We start from the raw sequence: 16,299 nt of genomic DNA, 5'->3' as shown, positions 1-16,299 counted from the left end.
GTTTTACTCGCCGCTCCTGGTCCGAGCGACGACGTGTTTACAGAACCTACCTTTGTGGGCGACTTGGTTTCGGGTCCTACATCGGTCTGGTGCTCAGCTTACTCGTGTGTTTGCTTCCACGGACGTCTGGTCCCTGCAGCCCTTGACTAAAAGACCCCCACGCCTGAAAACGACCCCCAGCCCCCCCTTTGAGTGGGATAGTTACTAATTGCTTGAGCTGTGCATCCGATTATCGGATGCCGGATTTGTATTGTCTATATCCCGAATGTATTTGGTGGTGCGTCCGTAGAATTAACAATGCTTTCCATACTTTGTTTACTTAATTACTTAATTAGTTCGGAAATAATTCTTGCTATGACATCGGATTATCGCTATTTGTATCCGGATGTCGTAAGCTTTTAGTTGTCTATTTATGGTCGGAATGCCTTGTATCCGATTACCTTGGTAAGTCTTTTTATTGCCAAATGAAACGCGAGCATTCCCGAAAATTTGACAAGGTTTCATCTGGAAGAGAGGCAACAAGACGACTATTTAAGAAATTCGTCCCGCTCTGTAGCGAAGTAGCTCCTTCCAGCGATACGCGTAAAGTATTTACGGTTTACTCACTCAGAGAGGACAATTATCATAACGCGTCGGTGCAAAAGTTGGACCGTTGCGGCTCCTTGCTCGCGAGCCTACGGCGTATGCTGTCTTTACCGTCTCGGTCTGTCTCGAAATACTCGGAAGGAGGCCGAAGGCTTGTCGTACCTCCGCCCTTAACCCCGACCGTTCCACACGTCTTACCGGTTATGTAGGACTTACCAAAAGTGAAGAGCGGGGGATGTTGCAGCGAGTCCTACAGGTCGAGTTCCGAATTCGACGAGAGAACTTTTCCTTCAGTCAAGTCCCTTGGGTGTAGTGAGGCAAAGGTGAACCCCGGCGACATTCTTGACCGGGACGAGAGCGGGGACGTCGTGCGCTCAGGAAGGAACCAGTTCGCGGCGAGGTGGAGACGACGCGTGGTTCAAGGTCCCGGAGTTTGTTAAGGGAGAGGTGTCCCGAACCTATAAGAAATTATCAATTTATATTGTCAAATTTGTGTGTTGGTTGTTTATCAAAGCTATACCCGACGGATAAATCGACCCACCCAGTTGGAATTTAAAAGTTAATTTAAGTTTAAATACTATACCAAACAATACTTTCCATCCAGGACTATGCCCAATAAATAGTCACTATGGCAACAACTTAATAATTTAACCGTCCGATTAAAGCGTTTATTCGCGATGGCAACCTACATCAATGTAATAATACTTGTAACTAGTAGCAAAAAGATACCTATACTGTTTAGACAGGCTGTTTACGACCTCTCGTGCGTAGACATCACGCATAACAACGTAAGAAAGTGTAATGTCTGGCTACTCGAAATACTAATTAAAATTTTTATGACAACCGTAATAAATAAATAAATAAATCCGGATAAATAAATGGGGAGCAAGAGGTATGACGGGCAAGGAGGCAGGAGGCGACTATACCGCTTTTGCGGCGACCCCAGAACGACACACGGCGTGACCCTACTCCTCCGAAGTTCAACGATCGCGAGAGCACATAACAAACCCAGAAGCCGTGTTCCAGTCGTTCCACAGGTAGAGACCAGACTCACACAAGTCAGCGACCGTTTCTTCAACCGCTCGAAGGTAACTTAGGTTCCCGACACTGAAACCACGGAACGTCACTGGCTCGGTGCCCTAAGTGTACCGCAATTTGTACCATTGCGCTCCGTTTGTTTGGTTTCGACACACCGCCATTCACCACCGGGACAAACTCCGTTAGGACGGTGAAACCGTGCCGGCAGAGGGGAACTGTTAGGCAGTGAGAGGTTCCAGGATTTTACAGACGTCGGTAAGAGAGTATCGTAACGTCAGTATGGACCTGTCCGGTAGTTGAGACTGCGGGTGGACTCCACCGTGTCCGTTCGTCCCTAATAGAGGTGTAGGTTTTTCTACTGCCCAGATTAGACGTCTCTGCTCCCAGTGTGGCCCATGCAGTGCTGGGCCCCCTGCTGAGTTAGAGCTCTAACTGTTAAGTTCTGGTTGGTCTTGGTGACTTTCGAGATAAGCTCGTCTGGCAATACGGGAGCTACAATATCCCATACTGAGACATCGAACGGAGTGTTATGAATGAGAACTATAGGTTACTTACGTAACCCCAGTTCTCAGAGTAACATGAAGTGAGATCCCCTTGCTATGGAGAAGCGAGAAGAGGTGCTTATTTTTGAATGACGCATGCGGCGTAGCGCAAGCTACTTATAGGGGGTGGATTCCCTGACGCTGACGTCAAGATCACCAGCCAATCAGGATTGGCGTAATGAGATTGATGCTTCTGTTTGCTCCGCGATGAGGCGCATCCCATAGTGAGACATCTCACTTCATGTTACTCTGAGAACTGGGGTTACGTAAGTAACCTATAGTTACTGTTTCAAAGGCAGCCCAAGCCACGGTCCTGTAAACACAGAAACAGTAGAAACGTAGAAAGTAGCTTTTTTAGATTAGGGAGATTTAATTGATATATTATATATATGTCCCCATTCTGAAGCCTTTAGATTCTGTTCACTATTCCACTGGGAACACTCATTCTTTTTCTAAATGTAACCAGTTTATTCCCCATTTGGATTAACGAATTTACCCACGGTTTACATGCATTATGTGGCAATATTTGGCTCTGTTTTGGTGCCTTAATCCTGTACAGCAGTTGATATTTCTATTGATTTTCTTACTTACATAAATCTTAATTTTCCCTTCTGTATTTCTATTTATAAAGTTAATATCAGATTGGTGAGCACCATTTTTCTCAGTCTTTTGTCCTTTTAGTGTTATAACATTGATATTGAAATCTCATTATCTTTAAGAGCGGCAGCTAATGGTAGCATATGGTCATCATACTTGACTGTTTGATAAAGAGATGTCAAGTTGAGTGCAGCCATTTCTTTGGATGGAATCATCAAGTGAATCATCCCTTATTCTTAATACTCCTTCCTTGTCTGTTATTTTCATGCTTTAAAAAATGAAAATAAATTGGCAAGAGAAATAAAAAAGTATCATTTTGTTTTTATTCTCAGGAGAAAGTGATAAGCTTTGGGGAAATGTGGAATTAGTTATAATTGCTATACTAATCACTCAATGGATATTCTGGGTGAAAAGATCTCTCTTGGATAGACATTTCTGAACTGTAAAATCAAATTTGATTATTTGGCAATTGGTTTCTAAACATGCCATGTTTTAAAGGCTCCCATTGTTCAGTGCCTGGCAAGATGAACATGCTGGACTGTAATAAAACCCTTTATTCAGAGTCTAAGCACATGCTGCTTAACTTTGCTTTCACTCCAAATGTACTTTGAGACCGTGCCAACAACAGCTGTAACAAACATGTGCCAGATGAATGAATTGAGTTTGGGATTCCTGCTAAAAAAGAAGAAAGAAAGAAGGAGGACCAGTCTTAAAGAGAGTAAAAAAGACAAAAGAAAAAAGGAAGAAATGAAGAAAAGACAAGGGAGACTGCCTGTGCCAAACGCAGTAGAATAAATGAGGGAAATGAAATGAGAAGGTAGAGGAAGAAGTGTTGCCAAATCTTGAGCTGAGGTAAAACTCATCTCTGGGAAAAAAAATAATCCCGCTTTCTTTTGTTGTTTTGACAAATCCAGGAAGTGCTTGTTCTACATCTACACCCTGAGACGGCATGCTTTATGGCTGCAATAAAGATGGAAATGAGCAGAGATTCAAAGCAGCGGGGTCCTGATAGTGTTGAGTGGAATGCATGCCAGGACTATTTGTATGTGATACCAAGTATCAAACGGATTCCTGTTAGCTTGCAGGGATGCCTTTCCATTAACATAATGGAGGAAGAGAGACAATTAGACGATTTGTACTGCATCGCTTAACTACAAGAGGAGGCACGCGATGCAGAACAGAGCAGATTCTAGAAACTGTTGGAAGATTTGTACTAAGAGAGCGACAAGTGTAAACATTTATGATCAGGATTTATGGATTCCTCCATAGTATACAGCTCCCAGCTATAGATGTACCCCTCAGAAAGGGAAACAAAAGGAAAGGATGCTGAACAGTAAGATTTACACTTAAGTTTACTGATCTAAACAATATTGATGGGCCTTTTGATGGGACAACACAAGTAATGTTTGTTAAGTGGTGCTGCCATACTTACATGCTCACAGTGACAATGCTATATTTGGTAGGACTTGATGCAGACAGCAGGAGATTAAAGTCTCTCTTCTGGAAATCACTAGTATTTTTCCACTTTCTTGACTCTGTCGTTCTCTCAGTGGAGAGTCAAAACTGCCTCATACCCACCTTCGGAACCGGGAATTGAATCTCAATTACCAAGAAGCTCCGTCTAATGTTTCATGTATGAGTGACCTCATTAGTAACTTACACCCTCTCCTCACCCTCTGGAACATGTATGGTGGCCGAAAACTCACATTCCCCCTCATCGGCTGAGGTCATATCGCAAAGATCTAGCATAATAGGCTTGGTTGTTAGATGAAACGTTCTTATTGATATGCTAATGTTCAACCAATCACAATCACAATTCGACTATCCTGTGAGTTGGTCTAGCATTGTGTAACCTCCTGTATGGCTCAGGATGGTTAATTCATTCTGAAGCCATCCTTAGGGAAAAAGGACTTACTACTGAAATATTGTTTATTGTTCAAAGTGATTCCTCTCCCGTAAAGTAATAGAAAATCAATCCTGCTGACTGAATATATCCATGTATTCATCATTTGTGAACTTATTTGAATGGGACTCACTTATTCCTTAATTTATTTAAATACCAAAAGTTTTTTATCTGATGGTTTTGGTTACTTTTGTTGTTCACATTGGCTTTTGTTTAAGTGATTTAAGATTAAAAGATAATCCAACATTTTAAAAACATTTAACCATTTAACCTTTTCTAAAAGTCTCAGTAGAACATAAGAAAGCACTGACAGACTGACTTAGGTTTTGGTCTTTTAATGTACCTGTTTTTTGAAAATTATTTCATGGTACCGTACCATACGGTATAGTATGTTGGAAACCGTGACATCTGACCACTAAATATAAAGCTTAAAGGTCCAAAATGTCATACAAATAGTATAATGTCCATGTTCTGTCTGTTGAAACACCAACGGTAAAATAGTTCTGGACTCAACTTATTCACACATTAAGTCTTTTTTGTCCTCCTTCTGTCTCTGCGAAACACATGAACAATCTCTCTCGCACACATGCTTTGCTCGCAGTTGTTTTCCCCTCGCCACAATAAATGTATCAGCCCATCACAGCAGACGAGATTCAGACAAACTTGCAGGCTCCCCCTGAAGATAAAAAACCCACAAAAAAGCCAGACTCTTTGAAACTGTGTATGTGTGAAAAAATAGAGGATGCAAAAAATGGAACAGAGATAGTAAGACAGATAATGGGGAAGCTCTAAAAGTCAAACAATATTTGCCGTGTAGATTGCCTTACTCTCACTTTACGTGTGTGAGTTTTGCTAAGTGTAAGAATGTGTATCCTTCATTAAAATGAGATAAAACTTTGATGATGCCCTGGATACATGCCTGTGGGTGTACAGTGCACGCCTGTCTGCACTGCCTGTCCTTGTGTGATATTTACGGAGGAGCCTTTCATGATATTTTTTAACTCAAAGCATACGAGCTTCTGAAATTAGTGAAGGCCTAATTTTTTTTGACAAACAGCACAAAGTCAAGCTCCTGACAAAAACCATAAAGTCAGCGGTGCACGAAAAGCCTCGCAATTACATTTCTTCCTTCTCTCTTTTCAAAACTCTGTTAATGTATCTTTATAAAGATTTAATATGCAGCAAAAGAAAGCAACTCTGCAAAATCAGATGCTGTCAAAATGGGGCTAAGTGAATGCAGAGAAAGCTGTTTGCCTCCGTAATGTCACTCACAAAGCAATTTCCAAATAAATGGCATCACATGCACAATCCCCTGAATTCTGCAGGGAATTACAACACACTCAAAATGTAAGAGAAGCTGCCAAAAACCTGTCTCCAATTACAGCCGGCTTACACCTTCCAAGTCATTAGGAAGTGAGCTGGAGATGTAGTAAAAAAAAAAAAAAGGAAAGAAGCTTCAGCCAATTTAGGAAGTGACACCTGAATGTTCTGCATCATTGGCACAATTACATCACACACCTGTGTCTCGTTCGTCGTGATGAATAGATCTGATAAAGCAGGCGGGATGGGTGAAAATCGATTTAAAAAGTGTGTGACTGTCTAAGGAAGACTCTTCAGGCTAATACACAATTTTAACACTATAGGATTTAAACCTATCCACACAGTACTATAATATGTATAATAATGCAGTAGTTTCAAAAAGTAAGCTGAAAACAGAAAGGCAACATCCCAATACAGAATTTAGGTCATAAGTTTTGTGTTCTTTAAAGGAAGTTGAGAAGATGCTGATTCCTCATTTATCTTTCCCTTAACTGTGAGATGTCAAAAGACAGCCCAGTGTAGCAACGATGCACACTACTGTGAAGCTATCCTCTTAATTTCACACAAGGGGAAAAGGCCTCCACACTTTCTCTGCACAAAAACATATTTCCTAAGTATAGCTTTCCTAAAAAAATTACTCAAACTTGTAATTCAGCTTTATCCCTTTTATACTAGTACATATGACCACTATCACTACTACTTTTCCTTCTGATCCTGCTAAGGCAAAAATGATATCAGTATGAAGCGGGGACAACAGAATGAAGTGACACAAAATGAAGAATATTCAAAAGAGGATCTGAGATTGTCCTTGAAGTGCTAGTATTTATTATGTACTTAAAAGCAAAACCTGAAAGTTATTTTAGTTTATAGTTTTTAAACACTGTATAAACTGTGTTTTTGAGAATAAACTGCATTCACCTTTGAGCTATAAATCAGTTTACAATTTTCCAACCAAAAAAATATTACTTTAAAAACATGAAGGCAGAGTGTGGGGTTTTTCACAAGGATGACAAACCTGGATTTTTGTAATTTTCTGCTTTAGTATTTAGGAGGTATTGGACTGTACAAGGCTTAACTATCAGTACATTTGATCTGAACAGCCAGGGTGTATTCATGCTTCTTTGCTCTTGTTTAATTACTGCTGTTATTTGGAACAGCAAGGCTCCCACCCCCTCCATGCAGACCGAAGATGAGGAAGATGAGGAGCACGTTCAGCCACAGACTCATCCATGTAACCCATCAAAAATACCTGCACTTTATGTACACAAGACTTTCGCCGCATTTCTACCTGCACATTTCCATGTTTATGTTTAACCGTTATACATTTCTGTATGTAATTACATTCACCTGCTCAAATTCAGAGTTTAACTTGTGTCATTTTTGTTATTTCGATTCATTCTATTACTACATGTTTATTCTTATTTTGTCTTATTTTGTATTATGTGAATGTTGTTCTTATTATCCCATGTTTAATACCAGTGTTTCTTTCTTATTCTGTTGCTGCTACGACCTTTGAATTTTCCCACGGGGCTAAATTAAGGTCCATCTTAACTTAGCTTAAAAGCAACACAAGAATTTGAAGAGCAACAGAACATCTCCTTTAAGCTTGAACACTCCAAAAACGCCTTCTTACACCCACTAGACTAGACCACCCAAATAGTAATGACCACTGACACTGCTCAGGTGTATACAGTACACTTTTCCCGCTGACATTTTCAGAACTTTCAGCCTTCTTAATCCCTAATACAACCGACAGACATGCAAAAATCATAGTACTGTAGTAACAGATATACTTTTTGTTTTAATTTCAGTGCAGTTCAGTTACAGCTTGCATTGCCCAATGCATGTTTTGTTTCATCTGACAGCAGTGAAAGTGTCCCAAGACTGTGGTTCGGAACTGTTTAAGCTGTTGGTTTCATATAGCAAGTCTTTGATGGTACAGCAGAGAGACAGCCGTGAACAGTAAAACATTTCAAACAAATCCCTGTAAACTCATAGTTTAGAACATGTATTAGTAGTACTATTCCTACATTAACCATACTTGGATAACTACTCTAATTCATACTCAAACACTACTCAGAGTGAGAGCTATCTTTATTTCAGGGTAGACTGTGGAGTACAGGACTGTCTCAGAAAATTAGAATATTGTGATAAAGTTCTTTATTTTCTGTAATGCAATTAAAAAAACAAAAATGTCATACATTCTGGATTCATTACAAATCAACTGAAATATTGCAAGCCTTTTATTATTTTAATATTGCTGATTANAATATTCCTCAAGACCATTAGGTAAAAAAAAAAGATTTATAACAGCAAAACACATCACATTTTGCAAAATGTCCAGGGGATGAATGCACTCGGAGTACTTGGTTGGGGAATCCTTTTGCAACGCGGCATTAACTGCATCAAGCCCGGGCCGTGGCCGATGGCGAGCGCAATCGCTGTTGGCCATTGGCTGGAGGGCTGCTTATGGCATGCCAGATGCCTTCAATTAGCGCCTTGTAGCTCATTAGTAGGCATTGTTGCCCGCGTCTGCGGGTGTCTTTCAGCCTTCTTGCGGTTCACAACGTACCCCGACATAATTCTCTTTATGGGTTTCAGTCCTCAGGCCGGAATTGCCAGCGGCCAACTCGAGGACAGCTAATGCCCCGGCGGACATGGGTCAGGTGACCACCAGTACTGGGCTTGGGTTTTGGCCCACTGGTGTCGCGGCTAGGGTCGCCAGATCATGGCTGTAGCAAATGCAATTCCTCATCTCTCATAGGCTTTTCAGCCCAGTACGTGTAAGCATGTAGTTGCTCTAAGAATCTCGGCTTGCGCTACACAGCTGCATTTATCTGGCCGCTCCCTTGATGAAACACAGCTGGACCAACACCAGCAGCTGACATGCTCCCCAAACCAATCGCTGACTTGCTGGGAACTTCAACACTGGATTTCAAGCACTTGGATTTTGCTTCCTCTCCAGCCTTTCTCCAGCACTCTGGCGCCTTGACTTCAACATTGAAATACAAACTTGCTTTCGGTTCTGAAAGAAGAGCCGACTTTGGACCAACTGCTGCCAACTGTCCGAGTGCCTCTTTTCCTCTAGCCAAGTCAGGACGCCCTCTTCCGTTTTTCTTGAGCCCCTTCAGAAGTGGCCCGTTTGTATCCATAGGCAATACGCCGGCTATTGTAGCCCCATTCTCCCGCGACACGTCTCCCGCTGCAACAGCTGACTTGTTCGAATACCTTGGGGACTCCAGCCTTCAGTCCACTGGTCTTTGAAGTCCCCCAAAATTCTGGAAGCCGACCTCTTCTTCACAATGCCTGCTTAAGGCGATGCGGTATCTCCTCCTTGGTTTCGTGCCAAGCCGTCTTCTTTCTCCACATTTTTTCCCCTGTTACCAACAGACTTTTGTGGACTGGCTGCTTTGAAACTGCCCCACTCGGCCTGAACGAGCTTGCTCTGGTTGAAGAATTTCTTTTTGGCGTCTCTTACCCTGCCTGATGCGAGCGGTGTCAAATGGACGCGCGGTTCCTCTGCCCGCAGCAGGTTCAGATCAGCAGTCCTTCCCCCGTACTTTGTGATTTAGTTTATCTGACCAAGCCTGGAGTTGTTCTTTTCAAGGCCTCAGGAACCCTATGCAGGGTGTTTCGGAGTCTAATTTCTGGTCTAATTAGCTGATTCAAGTGCATTTCGTTGAACCTTTGCTCCTACTGCTATCAACTATTTTCATGATATTCTTATTAGAGATAGGATGAGTTTTCTTTAAGCTGTATGCCATAATCAGCAGATATTAAAAATATATAAAAGGCTTGCAATATTTCTGCTTTGATTGTATCTATGAATCCATGGAATGTATGACATTTTTGGTCTTTCGTGTAATTCGCATTACTGAAAATAAAGAACTTTATCACGGAATATGTCTAATTTTCTGATGACAGTTCCATGTATTATGCTGCAGGATTTGCTTAGTGGCCGATGCGCCAATAGAGAACATCATGGATGTATGGGGTTTTTGGCGATAGGCCTGCGAGGGATTCCAGAAGTTCCTAACATTGCCGACTTGATTATGAATGGTTAATGCCTATCCTTTGCCACTGTTGTATACACCCAAAAAAAACTCACACACCACATCCTTATTTCAGGTAGTGTCCACTTCATTGCCCTCCCTACTAGTTTCATATAATACCAGCCCATACCTGAATCCATGAAATCTTGGTTTAAGCCCTGCCAGGCCCCTTTGCTCTTCTCCAGGTTCGCCTCCATGACCTTGATGTCAGCGAAGGGACAGTTGCACTCTGGGAAGCGGGGCGAGCAGCGGCACCAGCAGTCGTTGTTGCGGCAGAGCAACTCGCCCTCTGAGTTGCATGCCACATAGCTGAGGGCTGCCTCCACAAAACGCTCACGCAGGAACTCTGGCAGGACATCTTGCAAGCCTGATACAGAAAGAAGAAAAACATAGTAAGGTATTAGTTCATTTTCTTTGTTACAAGTTCTACTATGCTTCTATACATTATTTATTTTAAGTCTGAGATGAATTTAAAACATATGGATAGGGTTTGTACATTAAATGAGTGATTCTCTACTGAATTAAACAACATTTGAAAGAAAAATCTTGGCAAAGGATTTGTGATTGGCAACATAAATGATTTAAAGCAAAAAATAAATATTATATTTCTTTAAAAGCAACATTTACTGTACCATTATCTGCTTGTCATCATTGCTTTTGGATGGAATTGTTTTAAAAGGCATCTTATTATAAAGTGCTACTGACAATATAAATTGATTGTCAATTATGGCATGTTCTAGAGGTCTATGACGCTATAATGACAGCTCTAATTCCAGCTTCATTATTACACCAGAAATCAAGCTATTCAAATGTTCATCTGCACAGAGATACAGACATTAATAACATGTCCTATTGACACGTGCGCAGACATGCTTATCATTTGGCTGTGTTTGTTGTCAGGGGTGCTCAGTTATGCAAATTTCCAATGGCTCTCTGTTCTCTGACTGATTGGCAAAGAGACTCCTACTCCGAATGTGTGGTGGTATTATCAGAGGAACAAGAAAATATGTTGTTTTCTCCAGAGCTGCTCGACTCATATCATTTTCAGTGGAAGCTCTAGCAGCAGGTGCTGTGCTATGCAATAGGTTTATAATCCTGCCCAGGGGTATATTTGAGTAGTTTTGCAAGCTTTCAGTGGAAACTGTCATCTAGTCTGCAGTCATCATAAACAACCTGCTGTTCCTTCCCACCGTGTTCAGGTTGTTTTCTATCTGCTGGATTTCTTTATTTCCTCTTTTCTCAGATTCTTTATTTCTTAGTTGTACAATGTGCATGAGGTGGGATTGAAATGTGTCCATCTTTTTTTTGTTTCAATGCAAAAGTATTGTAATAATTAAGGAGATTATGTCTCTAAAGCCTTTTATTTAGGATAAATACCTCATTAATCTGCAGAAAATTGCAAGAGAGAAACACTGAACTCTGCTCTTCCTGTAAGTCACTTCAGTTTTTCCAAATGAAGCACTGTTTAAAAACGTTATACTCCACACACTAAAAATTAACATTGATGTTGCTAATGCATAGCTTAAGATGTGTAATGTAGACCAGGGGTTCCCAACCATTATTGTGCCAAGGACCGACAGATACATAAAAAGATTATCGCGGACCGGTTGTCAATTTTAACTGATTTTAATATTTACTCACCAGCAGGTAGCAACAGAGACTAATTGTATGTAACAGCCTGAACAAATAGCATCCAGTCTGCAATGAAACGGTTGTCTCCTGTGTGTTCCTCTTCCTACTTGGCGCACCGGTAACTTTCTTGTGCGCACGAGAGGCTGAGACCTTAGGCTGAGCCGCCGAATCCCTCGGAACATCATAAAAAGCATGCTCAACTGTTTTCTGTTGAAAGTTTAACCAGGCTACTTTTTGAAAAAAAACGTTATGATAAAAATATTTTTATATATTTATAATTCTGCAAATATTACGGTAAACTCACAGCTATTTCGCGGCCTGGCAGTAACACCTCCGCGGCCTGGTACTGGTCCGCGGGCCGGGGGTTGGGAACTCCTGATGTAGACTACTTATTGAGGTAGAATCACACAAATAAATTCCCAAGCTATTTCAAACACTGTCTTTCTTCACAGCGGGGTAAAATCACACTTCAAAATGTTGCTGCTTTCATTTATAAATAAAAAATACAGTAAAATGCTAATCATGCTGCCAGAGACTGAGTACAGTCGATTAAACCAAATCAAAGGCTGATGTGTGTTCGTATAAGCACATCGCCATCTCTTTGAAACCAACAGGCGGCCTTCAGAATTCATCTGATGGTGCATGTGTGCCTTTCTGTCTAATACTTATACAATTTGTTATGTCAAAAGCTTCCTCTCTCCTCACTTCACAATCTTAGTCTGGATGAATTTCAACAGCCAAGTCAATCCTGCTTTGCCCTGGTATGAATATGCATGTCTCTTCTTTGGTATTTATTCTTTAAATGGCTTGGAAAGAGATGAAAGTAGTAATTTTTTCAAAATGCCATGCTTTGGCAGGTGCTTTGAGGTGAAGTGTATGTGTGTGTGAAGTTATAAATCTGGAAGGGGTTTCTTCAGTTTGGGAGACAGCTAAATAACACTCTTCCCTTCACCAACTCTCTCCCATTTCACCGTTTGCTGATTTGTCTTTCCACTTGTTACAATCACTCACATTTTGAAAGTAAAAGCAGTCATTTTAAACTCAGACTGCTCTGAGTTTGTAAGGATGTATCTATTTTTGCAACAGGCAGGGGCAGCAGTTGTAGTAATAGTACTTTCCTGAAAAAATCCATCAAAGTCAGTTTGAGTATAGAGTGAGAAACAGCTGGTTTAAAGTTTAAAATAATCGCAACCAGAAATCACAGCATGTGTTTTAAAGTATTCTCCCTAACTCAATAGATGTTACGCCTCCAGGTTGCTACTTCCTTTGTATTGCAGTATGATTTATAGCCTATCTTAACTTGAATTATAATTAATCTAACATTGGTGTCACTTTATTAATTATGTACTGCTCTGTGGAGGGAGTATTGAGACAACCCTTTAATCACTCGTTGAATCCATCACTCATCAATCCGCCATACTGTAATGGTTCCAGGCATAGAGATGTGGATTCGCAATAGGTACTCAGAGGTAAAGTACTTGAAAGCAATCAATCGTTTACTTTGAGCTCAAAGCACAGTTCTGTGACAGGTAATCTGTCAAAGAGGGCAAAGTAAGCAGTCAAGGGCCAGACAGGCGAAACCAAGAAAAGGTTGTGGTCAGCATCAGAGGGGCAAGGAAAAAGGAACTAAGGCTGGTTTGCAAGGGTTGCATAATGCATTAGGGTATTGTCAGGATAAGGGTTATAAGAAGACAACCCCAATCATGAGTGACCTTAGTTATTCTGAAATTAGCAAATCTTTTGCCAAATGACCAGTATTTGTGTTGCCTAAACATAGACATGTAACACTAGAACCGCCAACGGGTACATTTTACCCACAGCTGTTTCTTGATTATATGTAACTTTTTTTCAATAAAATATTCAAGTCTCCCGATCCGTGACTTTTCCTGAAAGTGTGTTATGTAGCACCCTCTGTTGTTAAACATTTTCAATATGAAGTCAGATCGAAAAAATTGCCCAAAAAATTGCCATTTATACCCATCAGCGCAAGCGGGTAATATTTACCTTATAGAAAATGCAGTGATTTTCGCACTACTGATCTCCCGCGAAAACATGACGTGTTGCTATAGCAACGCCTGTTGTTTACTGCGATTCCTTATAGATAGATAGATAGATAGATAGATAGATGGATAGATGGATAGATAGATAGATAGATAGATAGATGGATAGATAGATATATACAGTTGCAAGAAAAAGTATGTGAACCCTTTGGAACTACCTGGATTTCTGCATAAATTGGTCATAACATTTGTTCTGATCTTCATCTAAGTCACAACAATAGACAAACACAGTCTGCTTAAGTTAAAACCACACAAACAATTATATGTTTTTATTGAACACACCATGTAAACATTCACAGTGCAGGGTGGAAAAAGTATGTGAACCCTTGGATTTAATAACTGGTTGACCCTCCTTTGGCAGCAATAACCTCAACCAAACGTTTCCTATACTGTAGCGGACCCGTTCAAATCCAGTTTTGGACAGTCTGCCCTGGTTCCATCCCATTTCAAGTGCTGTTCGACGCTCGGCGTAACCCTCGGAGCACACTCTCCAATCACAGAGCTTGAGGACTATCACGGGGTTTGTCGAGCGAAGCGGAGAGAATACTTACTTCCGGGTGTAATATTCTCTAAAGCAAATGAGCTGCTCCGACCCTCGGTCCTGACGGACTCCAACTTGTGTTAATTAATCAAACAAATAAATAAACACAAGGATAATTATGTGTTATTGTTGAGTAAATGGAGAATTGCACAGGGGAAAATAACGTAGTCTATCTATGCCACAATTTTAGATGCAGATTTTGTTAAACTAAAACGTTTGCGCTGTGGACCAAGAATACACATTGACGGGGAAGGGGGTAGCAATAAAGATAACACCATTAAACAGTTACACAACATAACATAAATAATATCGATAGCAGCGTCCCTAGCAACAAGTAACAAGTAGTTAATAATAATAAAAGACATTAAGAAAAAGGCATTGTAAACAGTCATTAAAAAGCAACACAATCTACCTGCATTGCATTGCTCTAAACGTGTAATAACGTGCTTTGACCAGTAGGTGGTTTGGGTTAGAAAGCTGTCAAGTTTACAGTGTTAACAAAATAAATAAATAAAATATAATGCTGTTTCTGGTTTAGTTTACGACGGATATATTTAGTTATTGTTTTGATATTTGTAACACAAAAGCGATGGAAAAAACCCACAGCAACACAGAAAAAGATGGTCTTAACATGACCCAGCGGTCTAGTAGTTAATAAAAAACAATAATATTAAAACAAAATATTGCTACTAACTTTATTGTGAAATTCAAACTGAACGGTAAAAGAATAGTTTCCGGTTCTATTCGAGGGCACCGATATCTGTAGATAATAAAAATAAAGGAAACTATGGAAGAAGGTAATATATTTAATGTTACCGAACCATTTAATTACAATGCATCATGTGATCTTTCAAAGAGTTAAAGCCAAGCACGCTGAAATAAAGTATGATTTTATCTTTTCAAGAACTTTTTTTTCATATTGAATGCAGTTGGAAGGTCGACCAATTCACAGAGCTTGAGACTATCACGGGTTTTGTCAAAACAGAGACATTGGATGTAGGTTCCCTAAACGACTAGCTGGGATTCTGGGTAGTGTAGTGTCTTCTGCCATCCTTCTACTCCGATAAAAATATTTGTTCTCCCAGAATCGAGGGGGAAAAATCAAAAAACGATTGCACACAATTATAATCACAATCAATGTTGTGTAATTGAAAAAGGATAATCTGAGTGTTTTTTAGTTTTCGATGGAAGTATGCAGATAACATTTGTAAAATCAATCAACAGTAAGGAGAATACTTTACTTCCGGGTGTACAATTCTCCGTTATGCCAATGAGAATGGACGGCGTCACATTGACTTTTAAGGGCAGCCGACACAAGAACAGCCGTGCTTCATGAGCGTCAAATCCCGCCGCAGATGGGAACTACATTGCAAATCAGGTTTGAAAGCTATTTGTGTCCCTTTAGAGCTGAAGAGCCTAGGAGCGTCCACAACTGCACGCCACGGACCGCTGACCACGCGTCGCTCCTGGACGTTTATGCGAGTGAGAGTGTGTTGGTTAGTAAGATTGATTTCAGTAGCCACTTTGTCTGGAAATTACCGAAGACCAGAAAACGGTTTTTGAAAACTTTCTGTCACGTCAGTGATCGTCTTCTCATAGAACAGCTTTAATACATGGTACAATATAACAGAGAACACAAATCAAAAGAAATCAAGATAACAGGCGATAAAAAGGTTGATTGACACAAGGGAAGTCCCAGACCGGAGAATACTATATTGACAAACAAATGTACACGTTACAGGGGTGCACTTAACTGGTACACAGGTCTAATGTGCAGATAATCTGAAAAATGCGCACCGCACCTTGTGCCACAAAGCAGAAGATTTGTGACCAACCAGTGGCGGGCCGGTAGGGCGCTAGGGGCGCCGCCCCACCTCAATTCCCAACATACAAAAAAAAATATTTCAAAATATTAAAATTAAAAAAAAAAAAAATAATAATTTTCAAAAAACATTACATGATTAATCACATGTTTTTCCTGCCTAGGGCCTATGCCTCTTGGAATTAAATTATTTCATTACGGGGCGCT

At 40.5% G+C, this 16,299-nt stretch overlaps 1 protein-coding gene across 1 annotated transcript in view; it reads right to left on the bottom strand.

Moving 5' to 3' along the window:
• LOC104957753 (BMP/retinoic acid-inducible neural-specific protein 3-like) overlaps positions 1–16,299 on the bottom strand; it is an 81,931-nt gene that overhangs the window by 46,290 nt on the left and 19,342 nt on the right. Inside the window, exon 4 of the mRNA XM_010785408.1 lies at positions 10,168–10,404. Within this exon, the coding sequence (XP_010783710.1) occupies positions 10,168–10,404 (237 nt within the window). The remainder of the gene's footprint in view (positions 1–10,167; positions 10,405–16,299) is intronic.

The sequence above is a fragment of the Notothenia coriiceps genome, unplaced genomic scaffold (assembly GCF_000735185.1).
Source record: "Notothenia coriiceps isolate Sejong01 unplaced genomic scaffold, NC01 NC01_scaffold00027656, whole genome shotgun sequence".
Lineage (NCBI taxonomy): Eukaryota > Metazoa > Chordata > Actinopteri > Perciformes > Nototheniidae > Notothenia > Notothenia coriiceps.
Note: the sequence above shows the minus strand (reverse complement) of the source record. Positions and strands in the feature narration are given on the sequence as shown.